Genomic DNA, 15,276 nt, shown 5'->3' on the forward strand with positions numbered 1-15,276 from the left:
GTGACAGCTGCAAGTAGATGATTGGTTCTGCTGGCTTTGGCCACAGCCAATGGGGAGACGAGTCAGGGGCGTGGTCCTGACGTCATGGAAAGGTGACAGCTGCAAGTAGATGATTGGTTCTGCTGGCTTTGGCCACAGCCAATGGGGAGACGAGTCAGGGGCGTGGTCCTGACGTCACGGGAAGGTGACAGCTGCAAGTAGATGATTGGTTCTGCTGGCTTTGGCCACAGCCAATGGGGAGACGAGTCAGGGGCGTGGCTCTGACGTCACGGGAAGGTGACAGCTGCAAGTAGATGATTGGTTCTGCTGGCTTTGGCCACAGCCAATGGGGAGACGAGTCAGGGGCGTGGTCCCGGGAGCCTACGAGGGAGCCTGGAATATTCCATGGAGGCTAACCAGGATTGGTGGAAACGTACCACGTGACCCGGGTATTAAATAGGGGTGGAGACGAACGACACGTGGGTCAGAACGGGAACGAACAGAGGAAGGGGGCCAAGCGGGAGCGGGGCTCCGGGTTGCCACGTGGTGGTGTGTCTCTTTCTATCTGTTCCTCTCATGCTGCCTGTTAGCAGCGTAAAGGAAAAGCTGTAGCAGCATCACGTTGCCATCCACTCATTGACATGGTAATTTTCTCTGCCCCCTCCCTCTCTCCGTCCCCGCCCCCCTCTCTCTATATTTAAGGGACCGTCACAGAAACGACCCCCTCTCTTTGTGCCGATATGTGTCCTCTCTCTGTGTGTCCTTGTGATGTCTGTCTGCTTGTATGTCTGTCTGTAGTTTTCTAGTTAGATTTTTGTTGCTATTTCTTTTATGCCTGATGATGATTGCTTGTGTTGCAATCGAAACGTCGTAATATGCTATGATTTTAATTTATTATTTTATCTTTAGACGTGACTTAACCGAAAGAACCAAAGAATAGCTGTATACAAGTTGAACAAAAGACGGATTCTAGAAGCCGCCTCAACGAGCTTTATTACGCGTGCACTAAGCGATTGATTGCGAGGGACAAGTTTTCTCTCGTTTATTTTTATTTCTGTCTTGTGCAGCGTTGGGAGATTTGCATGATTGACGCTCTATTAAAAAAGTCATTATTAGAAACTCCACTCACTCTAGAACAGGGAGAGATCATACAAACTCCACTCACTCACTCTGTAGAACAGGGGGAGATCACACAAACTCCACTCACTCTGTAGAACAGGGGGAGATCACACAAACTCCACTCACTCTGTAGAACAGGGGGAGATCACACAAACTCCACTCACTCACTCTGTAGGACAGGGGGAGATCACACAAACTACACTCACTCTGTAGAACAGAGGGAGATCACACAAACTCCACTCACTCACTCTGTAGAACAGGGGGAGATCACACAAACTCCACTCACTCTGTACAACAGGGGTAGATCACACAAACTCCACTCACTCACTCTGTATAACAGGGGGAGATCACACAAACTCCACTCACTCTGTACAACAGGGGTAGATCACACAAACTCCACTCACTCACTCTGTATAACAGGGGAGATCACACAAACTCCACTCACTCTGTAGAACAGGGAGAGATCATACAAAACTCCACTCACTCACTCTGTAGATCATACAAACTCCACTCACTCACTCTGTAGAACAGGGGTAGATAACACAAACTCCACTCACTCACTTTGTAGAACAGGGGGAGATCACACAAACTCCACTCACTCTCACTCTGTACAACAGGAGGAGATCATACAAACTCCACTCACTCACTCTGTAGAACAGGGGGAGATCACACAAACTACACTCACTCACCCTGTAGAACAGGGGGAGATCACACAAACTCCACTCACTCACTCTGTAGAACAGGGGGAGATCACACAAACTCCACTCACTCACCCTGTAGAACAGGGGGAGATCACACAAACTCCACTCACTCACTCTGTAGAACAGGGGGAGATCACACAAACTCCACTCACTCACTCTGTAGGACAGGGGGAGATCACACAAACTACACTCACTCTGTAGAACAGGGGGAGATCACACAAACTCCACTCACTCACTCTGTAGAACAAGGGGAGATCATACAAACTCCACTCACTCACACTCTGTAGAACAAGCGGAGATCACACAAACTCCACTCACTCACTCTGTAGAACAGGGGGAGATCATACAAACTCCACTCACTCTGTAGATCATACAAACTCCACTCACTCTGTAGATCATACAAACTCCACTCACTCACTCTGTAGAACAGGGGGAGATCACACAAACTCCACTCATTCAATACAACAGGGAGAGATCACACAAACTCCACTCACTCACTCTGTACAACAGGGGGAGATCATACAAACTCCACTCACTCTGTAGATCATACAAACTCCACTCACTCTGTAGATCATACAAACTCCACTCACTCACTCTGTAGAACAGGGGGAGATCACACAAACTCCACTCATTCAATACAACAGGGAGAGATCATACAAACTCCACTCACTCACTCTGTAGAACAGGGGGAGATCACACAAACTCCACTCATTCAATACAACAGGGAGAGATCACACAAACTCCACTCACTCACTCTGTACAACAGGGGGAGATCACACAAACTCCGCTCCACTCTCAAACTCCCGAGCAATCGTCCCGCGCCGATCCCTTCGACGGCGACTCTCCCTTCTCTCCGGCTTGCGTCTTCTTCCTCCTCCTACTCCTCCTCCTCCTCTTCTTCCGACGTAGCCCGTCATCGCTGTCCTCATCGTCATCGTCGTCATCATCGTCTTCGCCGGCGTGATCATCGCCGGTGTCGCCCGCTATTGCCAGCGGCGTCTTCCGGCACTGGCTGCATCCTCGCCGCGTGGGCCTGGCACGGCGCCCCCGGCCTGGCCTCGCCTTGCCGGGCCTCGTCCCGGTGACGGCGTCGCCGCCCGCGGATCCCGTGGGCCGCTCCGTCACTTCGTCTGGCGCACGGGAGGTGAATAGAACGGTCGGGAAGATGATAATACGATGAGACAATACGATGAGACAATATACTGAAGACAATATACTAAGACAATACAATGAAGACAATACAATGAAGACAATACAATAAAGACAATAAAATGAAGACAATACAATAAAGACAATACAATGAAGACAATACAATAAAGACAATACAATGAGACAATACACTAAGACAATACAATTAAGACAATACAATGAAGACAATACAATGAAGACAATACAATAAAGACAATACACTAAGACAATAGAATGAAGACAATACAATAAAGAAAATACAATAAAGACAATACATTAAGACAATACACGAAGACAATATACTAAGACAATACACTAAGACAATTCACTAAGACAATACAATAAAGACAATACAACAAAGACAATACACTAAGACAATACACTAAGACAATACACTAAAGACAATACACTAAGACAATACACTAAGACAATACAATAAAGACAATACACGAAGACAATACAATGAGACAATACAATAAAGACAATGCACTAAAACAATACAATAATACAATACACTAAGACAATACAATAAAGACAATACAATAAAGACAATACAATAAAGACAATACACGAAGACAATACACTAAGACAATACACTAAAGACAATACACCAAGACAATACAATAAAGACAATACACTAAGACAATACAATAAAGACAATACAATGAGAATGCAATGCAGGGCAGGAGAGAGATCACACAAACTCCACTCACACTCTCACTCACACTCTCACACTTTCACACTCACTCACTCGCACACACTCACTCACTCACCGCCACCACCGTCGCCACCACTGCCACCACCGTTGCCACCACCACTGCTACCACCGCCATCACCACCACCACCACCACCGTCACCACCACCACCGTCGCCATCACCACTACCACCACCACTGCCACCACCACCGTCACCACCGCCACCGTCGCCACCACCACCGCCGCCACCACCACCGCCGCCACCACTGCCACCACCACCACTGCCACCACCGTCGCCACCACCACCGCCACCACCACCACCTTCGCCACCACCACCACCGTCTCCACCTCCACCACCACCTTCACCACCGTCCCCACTACCGTCGCCACCGCCACCACCACCGTCGCCACCGCCACCACCACCGTCGCCACCACCACCACCTTCGCCACCACCACCACCGTCGCCACCGCCACCACCACCACCTTCGCCACCACCACCACCGTCGCCACCTCCACCACCACCACCACCTCCACCACCACCGCCACCGTCGCCACCACCACCGCCACCACCACCACCACCACCACCACCTCCACCGCCACCGCCACCGCCGCCGTCGCCACCACCACCGCCACCTCCACCACCACCACCACCGCCACCTCCACCACCACCACCACCACCTCCACCACCGCCACCGCCACCGCCACCTCCACCACCACCACCACCGCCGCCACCACCACCACCACCACCGTCGCCACCACCACCACCGCCACCTCCACCACCGCCACCACCACCACCACCCACCACCGCCTCCACCACCACCACCACCTCCACCACCACCGCCACCGTCGCCACCACCACCGCCACCACCACCACCGTCGCCACCACCACCGCCACCGCCACCACCACCACCACCACCGTCACCACCGTCACCACCGTCCGCACCACCACCACTGCCACCACCATCACCACTGACCATCAGACGAGCGGTGGAGTCTCACCGTCACTGAATGACAACTCCACCTCGATGAAGTTCTGGTCTGCGGTGGCCAGGCAGCCGCGGTGAGATTCTTCCCCCGTCTCCTCTGCGCCCTCGCTGCTGGCTCTTTCCACCTTCACGATCCTCAGATCCGGAGCTGCGATCGACACAGACGGCGCGTCTCGCCGCCGTGAGGAGCGGGTCGACGCGACGGGGAAAGACGAGGCCGCGCGCGGCTTCGAGAAGGACCCGGCGGGTCGATCGACGCTCGGGGGGTGTGGGTCAAGGGGCGAGAGTCAGAAAGGGTAAAATCACGAGGTTTCGACGCCCGAAACGACGCCCGAAACATACTAATAGGGAACTATAGACAGACATATAAGCAGACAGATATCACCAAGATACACACAGAGAGAGCAACACAGGTAGAGAGAGGGGTGATCGTCTCTGTGCCTGTGTTGCTCTCTCTATATATCTTGGTGATATCTGTCTGCTTATATGTCTGTCTGTATTCTTAGGTTTTTTTTCGGTAAAGTCACGTAGGTAAAAACATTAAAAAGTAAAATAAAATAAAAATAAAAATCACGACGTTTCGGAGGCAACACAAGCTTCCGTCTTCAGGTGGAACCGTCACAGCCACGACAGCTGCATCAAGTGAATGAGAAATTGCAGGAGCTACCACTGCGTTTATATAATGGCTGGAGAAGGTGGTGAGGCAAGGGCCGCATACTTTTTATTAATATGGTAAGGTGAGGCTTGAGACTAAGAATAGACTGCATAACAAAGGCTGAGCCTTTTTTTTATTTTTATTTGATTTTTATTTTTATTTTATTTTACTTTTTAATGTTTTTACCTACGTGACTTTACCGAAAAAAAAACCTAAGAATATGAATCATTGCAGTCACGAAAGCTTCAAATCTAGAATGTGTGTCTGTAGTTTTCTGGTTAGATTTTATGTCGCCATTTCATTATACCTGATGACGATTGCTCGTGTTGCAATCGAAACGTCGTATGCGATTATTTAATTTATTATTTTATCTTTATGTACGTGACTTTACCGAAAGAACCAAAGAATAATTCCTGCAGTCACGAAAACTCCAAAATTAAGATTGATACTAATAGGGGTTTTCCCCTTTTTTCTGGCAACAAAACTGACACCTTTTGCAAGGAATCATGTTTACATTAACCACAATACTTACAGTCAAATGCAAACAAAAAACAATACTCTGATAATTGATGCATTGTCTTTGAAACTGATTGGTCCACACAAGAGACAGCTTTCTTTGGAGCCTTGTCTCATATGGTGTTCGACCAGATGACACCAAAAGGCATCAGAATATGAATCCCTGCAGTCACGAAAGCTTTAAATCGAAAAAAAAAGATGATTATGTTGATGATGTAGATGATGTTGATGATGTTGTTGATGATGATGATGAGGATGATGATGATGTTAATGATGATGATGATGTTGATGATGTGAATGACGCTGTCTTTCCGACAGACCTGTTCTTCACCTGAGGACGGCTGCTTGCGTTGTAGCCGAAACGTCGTGAGAATTGCATTTTATTATGTTTTATTATTATTTTATTATTTCCCTTCTACGTGATGACTTTACAGAAAGAACCAAGAATATGAATCCCTGCAGTCACGAAAGCTTTAAATCGAAATATAAATAAATATAGAATTATTCTTGCTGTGGATTTCACACCTGATGACGATTGCTTGTGTTGCAGTCGAAACGTCGTATGCTAGTATTTAATTAATTATTTTATTTTCGATTTAAAGCTTTCGTGACTGCAGGGATTCATCTTCTTGGTTCTTTCGGTAAAGTCACGTAGAAGGGAAGTAATAAAATAATTAAAATAAAACATAATAAAATAATATATAATAATATATTACCTTCTTATGTTTTATTTGTATTATGTTATTATTTTCTCTTTATACGTCACTTTACCGAAAGAACCAAAGAGTCATTCCTGCAGTCACGAAAGCTCCAAATTAAGTATAGGCCCATGACACCACCACCACCACCCGCCCCGACCGACCCAAATCAGCCGACGCCGACAGCGGTAGGGAACGAGTTGAGAGGCCTCACCGGTTGCTTCGGCGACCGAGACGTCTTCGCATTTCACCGCCAGCTGAGGACTTGCCCCAGGGCCTGGACTCCGCTCTTGTTTGATGACAGGCGGAGGAGCAAGCGGAGGAGTAGCAAGCGGAGGTAGCTGGCTCTCCTCGCCTCCCGCGTTACTGCCTGGAGGGCTTTTAACGAGCCTGGCCAACGCCCGTCTCGCCGCGTATTTCTTCTTCTGCTTGTACAGCTCCTTGTAGCAGTGAACGGCGCCGGCGAGCGTCCGGTTCACCTTGAAGCTGCGCTCCCTGTTGGGGTCGTCCTCCCTGAAGATGTCCATCGCCGCCTCCAGGTGAACGAACGCCTCCGACAGACGCGCCGTGCTCAGCGTCCGCCTGGGCTGCCCCTCCGCGCCTCCCGCCCCCCCCCTCGTCGCCCCCCTCGCCCGAACGTTGCTGCAGCAGCTCCACCAGGTCGTCGTTGGACAGCTCGCCGCCGTGCGAATCCAGCAGCTCGGCCACGTCCGACTCCTCGACGTTGTCCAGGCCGGCCGACCTCGCCAGGCCCACGATGTCCCGCAGGACCTCCTCCGTCGCCTCCTCCGCAAGGCCCGAGCCCGCCGGGCGTGCGACGACGCACCGGGGCCAGATCTTGCGCCACGCGGCGTTCACGTCCGACGGCCGCACCTCCCGCCACGCGTCGGCGATGTTGTCGACGGCCGCCCTGATGTTGTAGCCGCGCCAGAAGTCCCTGGCCGACCGCCGCCCGCCGGCCGTGTCCCCCGCGAGGCGGGCGAAGGTTCGCCGCAGGTAGTAGGCCTTGAAGGCGGCGACGACGCCCTGGTCCATGGGCTGCAGCAGCGCCGTGGTGCTGGGCGGCAGGAAGGCGACGCGCACGTTCTCCGACAGCTCCTCCAGGTTGACCGGGTGGGCCGGGGCGCTGTCCAGCAGGAGCAGGGCCCGGTTCGGCAGGCCCCTGCGGCCGCAGTAATCCTCGACGGCCGGGCAGAAGTGCGACGCGAACCACTCGCGAAAGACCGTCTCGGTCACCCAGGCCCTCTTGTTGGAGCGCCAGACGACGGGGAGGTGCTCCTTGGGGCAGCCCTTGATGGCCCTCGGCGTCTCCGAGTGGTAGACGAGGAGGGGCTTGAGCTTGAGGTCGCCCGACGCGTTGGCGGCCAGCAGGAGGGTGAGGCGGTCCTTGGCCGCCTTGAAGCCCGGGGCGGTCTTCTCCTCGGCGGCGATGGACGTCCTCGCCGGCATCCGCTTCCAGTAGAGCTCCGTCTCGTCCACGTTGAACACCTGGCCCGGCACGTAGCCCCCCTCTTCGATGACGCCCCTCAGGACGTCGGGGTAGCCGGCGGCGGACCCGGCAGACGATGACGCCGACGCCGACGCGGCCTCGCCATCGACGCCCGCGGCCTCGCACGGCGGGTTCAGGCTGCCCAGGCCGCTGCGTTTCTTGAAGCGCTCGAACCACCCGCGGCTCGCGCCGAACGTCTCGCCGCCCTCGCCGCTCATCTGCCGGAGGTCCTCGAAGAGGCTCCTCGCTTTCTCCTGCACGGCGGGGGCGCTCAGCGCCGCGCCCCGCTGGCTCTGGTCCTCGATCCACACCCCGAGGAGCCTCTCCATGTTCTCCAGGACGGCCGAGCGGCTCCGGAAGATCTTGGTGGCGGTCAGCGGCGCCGCGTTCTGCGCCGACTCCAGGATCTTGCCGGCGTTCACGCAGATGGATCGCGCCGAGCTGGCGGGCAGGCCCAGCGCCTGGGCGATGGCGGCCACCTTCTGCCCCGCCTCGAATCGCTTCACGACCTCCAGCTTCACCCCGAGGTTGATGCTCCTCCGTTGGCGTTTTTTGCCGACGGCGACTGCGGCGGCGGCGTCGCCGTTCGCGGCGTGCGTGGCGCTCATCGTTACGGACGATCCTCTCGGCGCTCCGTAGTGTTCTTCTTCGAGAGGTAACGACGGCGGTGGAGGCGGCAGCGGGCGATCCGCATCGCCCGGACGTGGGCGATGTGGGTTTGTAGGACGCAGGTGCGGTGGTGGGGGAGGGGGGGGGCTGAGCACGTGGCTGGCCGGGGGAGGGATTTTTCGGCGGTTCAGCGCTTGCACCGCGTTGGCGTCGGCGTCGGAAAACGGTCCCTTTTCGACCGCGCGAGTTCCTACGTTCGAGAGGGAACAGCGGCGAGGGCACAAAAGTGTTTGCCCGTTGTTGTACCACACCACCACGTACACATCACCACATCACTAACTCACCATTACATCACCACATCACCACACCACCATATCACTACATCACCACAGTACTACATCACTACATCACCACAGTACTACAGTACACATCACCACATCACCACACCACTACGTCACTACATCACTACATCACCACAGTACACATCACCACATCACCACATCACCACAGTACTACATCACTACATCACCACACCACCACAGTACTACATCACTACATCACCACACTACACATCACCACATCACCATATCACTACATCACCACAGTACTACGTCACTACATCACCATCTATACAGTGTTACCCCGGAGATCGAACTTAATTGGTTCCAGAAGGCCATTCGAACACCGATTTGTTCGAACGCCGAATTAATTTCCCCCGTAACAATAAATGCAAATGACATGAATTGGTTCCAGACACAAGAAATCTCTCGTCACAAAGCGTTTTTACACGAAGTTTGCGGTAATCACATGCATAAAATCGCACCCACAAAGCAACGCTCCTTAACTCTTGGGTTTTTTCGGTAAATTTCGATGTTAAGCTTCTTTCGTGACTGCAGGGATTCATCTTCTTGGTTCTTTCGGTAAAGTCACGTAGAAGGGAAATAATAAAATAATACAAATTAAACAATACAACAATTCTCAAGACGTTTCGGCCAGACACAATAAATGAATAAATATACGGAACGAACATTAAACTTCACTTTACCTGTAGTGAGGAGAGCCAATGACTTGAGTGGAAGGTGTTGAGGAGGAAGAAAGCCCTCGGCCTTCACGACAAACTCTTGAAATTCCCCAACAAAATTCTTGCCACCTTCTCTACGGGCACAGACACCCTCCCCGACGTGCCTAACGACGCTCTGTATGCCACTTCTCTTTTTAAAATTATCAAACCATCCTCGGCTAGCCTTGAACATTTCACCAGGACCCGCATCGTCACTCGTTCCTGGGGTGTTTTGGAGGATGTCGGAATGCAACTGTTTGGCCTTCTCACATATCACAGCCTCTGAAATGCTATCGCCCGCCAACTCCTTTTCGTTGATCCACATCAACAGCACTTTCTCAACCTCCTCGATCGCCTTCGTTCTTTGCTTGGATAGAGATGACACTCCTTTTGCCACATTAGCCTCTTTGATGGCTTCTTTATTTTTCAGCATCGTGCAAATCGTCGATTTCGGCATACCGTACTGTTTGGAGATCTGGGTCACACGTACACCTCGCTCTGCCTTTGCAATGATCTCTTTTCTTAATTCTATCGTGGTTCTCACAACTTTCCTTTTCGGCTTCTCGCTACCACCAACTTTCTTAGGAGACATTGTGTACGGATAGACACCAAAATAAGTATAACCCGTAAAAACAAAGTTTTTCACTCTAAATCCTTTATATGCGTGGCGGCTAGAGTCCTCTCGTCCTCTGCCTTGAGATGGCTGCCACCTATGGGTCAGATGATTGTCTGCCACCATTAAGCAATTGGTAATTAAATATTTAATTTGTTTTCCCTAAACAGTGTAACATTTTTGAAAAATGTTTTCACGAACAATAATTATCTCGCACAACGAGTCTGTGTGGAAAATGTCAGCTCGATTGGATCACGGGAAGTGGGTTTAAAAACGACCGAAAGGTTTGCACGGTCGTAAGCAAGCAAGCATGCAAGCAAGCAAGCGAACTTAATATAAAGGATTTAAAAACACAAGTACAGATAGTCCCCGAGTTACGATGGTCCGACTTACGATATTTCGATCTTACGATGCGACAAAATTGCTGCCGGGATGTACGGCATCCCCCGCCTTGTGTGATGCCTCCTCACTCTCACCAGCGGTGGACGGTGTTAGCGCGTGTATTTTTTTGTGTTTTTGTGTTTCAGAATCTTGGTGACTACAGTACAATATGATACGCTACGATACGTTCAATGCATGTACGATACGTAGCTTTAGCGATTTCATTTTAGGGTTACCACGATACGATACGTTCAATGCATGTTAAAAGTTTCTACAGCAGATGGGATTGTTTCCTGAAAAAACTTTCTATTAAATTGCAGTTCATACAGGTAGGCTAAGAATTTACCTTGTTGTTTTTTTACTTGACATTCTACGGTGCAATACGGTATTGTAATTAATAAATACATACATTATATCGTTTATACAGTACGGTATTGTAAATTGCTCTGTTTTGCTAAATTATCACCGTTCTTTAAGACTCCTGGGTAGGCTGGGCCATCTTGGAGTTACGATCTTTTTCGACTTACGATGGGGTAGTCGTAACGCATCTCCATCCTAAGCAGAGGGGACTGCCTGTAAAGGAAATTAACAAACAAGTTAAAGAACGATGATTCTAGATTTGAAGCTTTCGTGACTGCAACGATTCATACTCTTAGGTTGTTTCGGTAAAGTCACGTAGGTAAAACATAAAATTAAAATAAAAGTAAAATAAAAATCACGACGTTTCGGAGGCAACACAAGCTTCCGTCTTCAGGTGGAACCGTCACAGCACGATAACTGTATCAATTAAGAGAAATTCCAAGAAAACAGTCCTTGTATATATACTGGTTGAGGGTGGGAGGAGCCAAGTTAGGCCCCTAATATTATTTTTTCATTGGCACCTCATTTGCCAGTAGAAAAGTAGAAAAATATGATAATTCTTCTTCTTGGTTCTTTCGGTAAAGTCACGTAGAAGGGAAGTAATAAAATAATAAAACATAATAAAATAATTCTCACAACGTTTGGGCCACAATGCAAGCAGCCGTCCTCAGGTGAAGACCAGGTCTGTCGGGTAAGGACGACGCTGTCTCCCCGACAGACCTGTTCTCCACCTGAGGACGGCTGGTTGCGTTGTGGCCGAAACGTCGTGAGAATTATTTTATAATGTTTTATTTTTATTATTTTATTACTTCCCTTCTACGTGACTTTACCGAAAGAACCAAGAAGATGAATCCCTGCAGTCACGAAAGCTTTAAATCGAAATATGATAATTGTATTTTTTTACCCTTTTATCTGGCAACAAAACCGACACCTTTTTTACAAGGAGCCATGTTTGCATTGACCACAATACCTGCGGTCGTAATGCAAACAAAATCATAACTCTGATAATGTGCACTGTCCTTGAAGTTGATTGGTCCACACCCGAGACAGCTTTCCTTAGAGCCGAGTCTCACATGGTGTTGGACCAGATGACACCAAAAGGCGCACAACTCAAAGACAATGCACCATCAGAGTATGAGAGCTCGGGGTAAGCATTTACACCATTGGAACCTCATTTGCCAGTAGCAAAATATGATTTACTTGATACAGCAAGCGTGCTGTGACGGTTCCACCTGAAGACGGAAGCTTGTGTTGCCTCCGAAACGTCATGATTTTTATTTTACTTTTATTAATTTTAATTGTATTTTTTACCTACATGGCAGAGGTCGCAACCGGGTACCCGATACCCGTACCCTACCCGATACCCGGCTACCCGTACCCGGCCGGGTACGGGTAGCCGTTTGCGACCCTAGTGCGGCCGGGTACGGGTAGGCCGTGAGTCACTGGTGAGTCACCGTTTGTCACTCATTTCCCAATGTCTTGTCTCTTCTCACAATTCAAGTTCCTAGAATCAACCCACCCGCGCCTGCAACGTGGCTTCATCCCAGAGGTCGCAATCAGGTACCCGATACCCGTACCCGGCCAAGTAGGGTAGGGTACGGGTACGGCCGGGTACGGCTACCCGTTTGCGACACTGGTGCGGCCGGGTACGGGTAAGGAATGAAAACCCGTTTGCGACCTCTGCTACATGGTGACTTTACCGAAAAAACTTCTTGGTTCTTTCGGTAAAGTCACGTAGAAGGGAAGTAATAAAATAATAAAACTAAAACATAATAAAACAATTCTCACGACGTTTCGGCCACAACGCAAGCAGCTGTCCTCAGGTGAACAACATGTCTGGCCGAAACGTCTTGAGAATTGTTTAATTTGTATTATTTTATTATGTCCCTTCTACGTGACTTTACCGAAAGAACCAAGAAGATGAATCCCTGCAGTCACGAAAGCTTTAAATCGAAATTTTATTATGTTTTATTTTTTCTTATTTTATTATTTCCATTCTACGCGACTTTACCGAAAGAACCAAGAAGATGAATCCCTGCAGTCACGAAAGCTTTAAATCGAAATTTTATTGTGTTTTATTTTTATTATTTTGTTACTTCCCTTCTACGTGATGACTTTACCGAAAGAACCAAGAAGATGAATCCCTGCAGTCACGAAAGAAGCTTTACATCGACATTTACCGAAAAAACCCAAGCGTTAAGGAGCGTTGCTTTGTGGGTAACTACACCACGCGTTTAGGGAGCCTCTCTCACGCTAAAAAACCTTTTGTGTGGCGGCAAGCGACGTACACGACTGGTGAAACGTGCGCGTCTCAGCCGGACGGGTCGTTTCAAGTTGCAATTTCGCGTTCGACCTCCGAATTTAGTTCGGTTTCCAGGGCAAAATTTTTTTTCGGAAATATCGTTCGAACACCGAATTGTTCTGAGTTGTGGTGCGTTCGATCTCCGAGGTTTTACATCAGCACTTCACTACATCACATCACTACATCACATCAATACATCACTACATCACCACATCACCACATTATTACATCACTACATCACACTACATCATCACCACACCACCACATCACTACATCACATCAATACATCACTACATCACCACAGTATTACATCACTACATCACACTACATAATCACCACATCACCACATCACATCAATACATCACTACACCACCACAGTATTACATCACTACATCACACTACATAATCACCACACCACACCACATCACCACATCATGACCACACCACACCACCACATTACTACATCACTACATCATCACTACACCATCACCACCACATCACATCACACTACACCATCACACTACCACATCACTACACCATCATCACCACATCACACTACACCACCACATCTCTACATCATCACCACCATCACCACCACCCCACATCACACTACCCCACCACACCATCACCACCACCACACCACTACACCACCATCACCACTACACCATCACCACACCATCACCACCACACCACCACATTACACCACATCACACCACCCCACATCACACTACCCCACCACTACCACACCACTACACCATCACCACATCTCGACATCACACTACCCCACCACTAGACCACCACACCATCATCACCATCACACTACATCACCACACCACCACACCACATCACACCACACCACACTACACCACACCACACACCACCACATCACACCATCATCACCACATCACACCACACCACTACACCATCACCACCACCACACCATCATCACCATCACACTACATCACCACACCACCACACCACATCACACCACACCACACTACACCACACACCACCACATCACACCATCATCACCACATCACACCACACCACTACACCATCACCACCACTACACCATCATCACCATCACCACCCCTCTCACCGTGCCCAGCTGCAGCTGCTGCGCGAGCTACGGGGCGCGCGAGGCGCGTAAAGCGAAACGCGTTCTGAGCGACGGGAGGGGCGGGGCGGGGGGAGGGGCAGGGGGAGGGGCTGGGGGAGGGGCAGAGATAGAGGGAGGGGTGAGAGGGGTGAGGGGGGTGAGAGGGGGGAGGGGGGGGAGGGGTGAGAGGGGGGTGGGGTGAGAGGGGGAGGGGGGAGGGGTGACAAGGGGAGGGGGGGGAGGGACAGGGGGAGGGGGGAGAGGAGAGGGGGGAGAGGAGGGGGGGGAGGGACAGGGGGAGGGGGGAGAGGAGAGGGGGGAGAGGAGGGGGGGGAGGGGGAGGGACAGGGGGAGGGGGGAGAGGGGGAGGGGGAGAGGGGGGAGGGGGAGGGACAGGGGGGAGGGGTGAGAGGGGGAGGGGGGGAGAGGGGTGAGAGGAGGGACAGGGGGAGGGGTGAGGGGGGAGGGGCAGAGGGGGGGGGGGTGAGAGGGGGGAGGGGAGGGGGAGGGGGGAGGGGTGAGAGGGGGGTGGGGTGAGAGGGGGAGGGGGGAGGGGTGACAAGGGGAGGGGGGGGAGGGGGAGGGACAGGGGGAGGGGGAGAGGGGGAGGGGGGAGAGGGGGGAGGGGGAGGGACAGGGGGAGGGGTGAGAGGGGGAGGGGGGAGAGGGGTGAGAGGAGGGACAGGGGGAGGGGTGAGGGGCAGAGGGGGGGGGGTGAGAGGGGGGAGGGGAGGGGGAGGGGGGAGGGGTGAGAGGGGGGGGAGGGGGGGGAGGGGCAAGATGCGAGGTAATTGCGATTCGCGTCTTGGCCGGGCTTCTTGCCGCT

General features: G+C 51.1%; 1 protein-coding gene across 1 annotated transcript; it reads right to left on the reverse strand.

The window, feature by feature from the left end:
- Nucleotides 1-1,577: 1,577 nt before the first annotated feature.
- Nucleotides 1,578-13,308, reverse strand: LOC133360634 (tigger transposable element-derived protein 1-like). Its single transcript, XM_061579431.1, has 5 exons — nt 13,272-13,308; nt 7,167-9,471; nt 6,752-7,117; nt 4,682-4,816; nt 1,578-2,929 (listed from the first exon to the last, which is right to left on the reverse strand). The coding sequence occupies exons 2-5, from the start codon at nt 8,632-8,634 to the stop codon at nt 2,595-2,597; spliced, it is 2,304 nt and encodes a 767-aa protein (XP_061435415.1). The 5' UTR covers nt 8,635-9,471; nt 13,272-13,308; the 3' UTR covers nt 1,578-2,594.
- Between the last annotated feature and the right edge of the window lie 1,968 nt (nt 13,309-15,276).

The sequence above is a fragment of the Lethenteron reissneri genome, chromosome 69 (assembly GCF_015708825.2).
Source record: "Lethenteron reissneri isolate LAM-NWPU_2019-01 chromosome 69, ASM1570882v1, whole genome shotgun sequence".
Classification (NCBI taxonomy): Eukaryota; Metazoa; Chordata; class Hyperoartia; order Petromyzontiformes; family Petromyzontidae; genus Lethenteron; species Lethenteron reissneri.

Bases quoted from the DNA above. Each gene is read 5' to 3' on its own strand.
- LOC133360634 (XM_061579431.1), bottom strand. From the start codon at position 8,634: ATGAGCGCCACGCACGCCGCGAACGGCGACGCCGCCGCCGCAGTCGCC. The intron at 4,817-6,751 runs GTGAGGCCTCTC...TGTCGATCGCAG, and splicing joins CTCGGTCGCCGAAGCAACCG to CTCCGGATCTGAGGATCGTG. The intron at 2,930-4,681 runs GTGAGACTCCAC...CCCGTGCGCCAG, and splicing joins GGAGTTGTCATTCAGTGACG to ACGAAGTGACGGAGCGGCCC.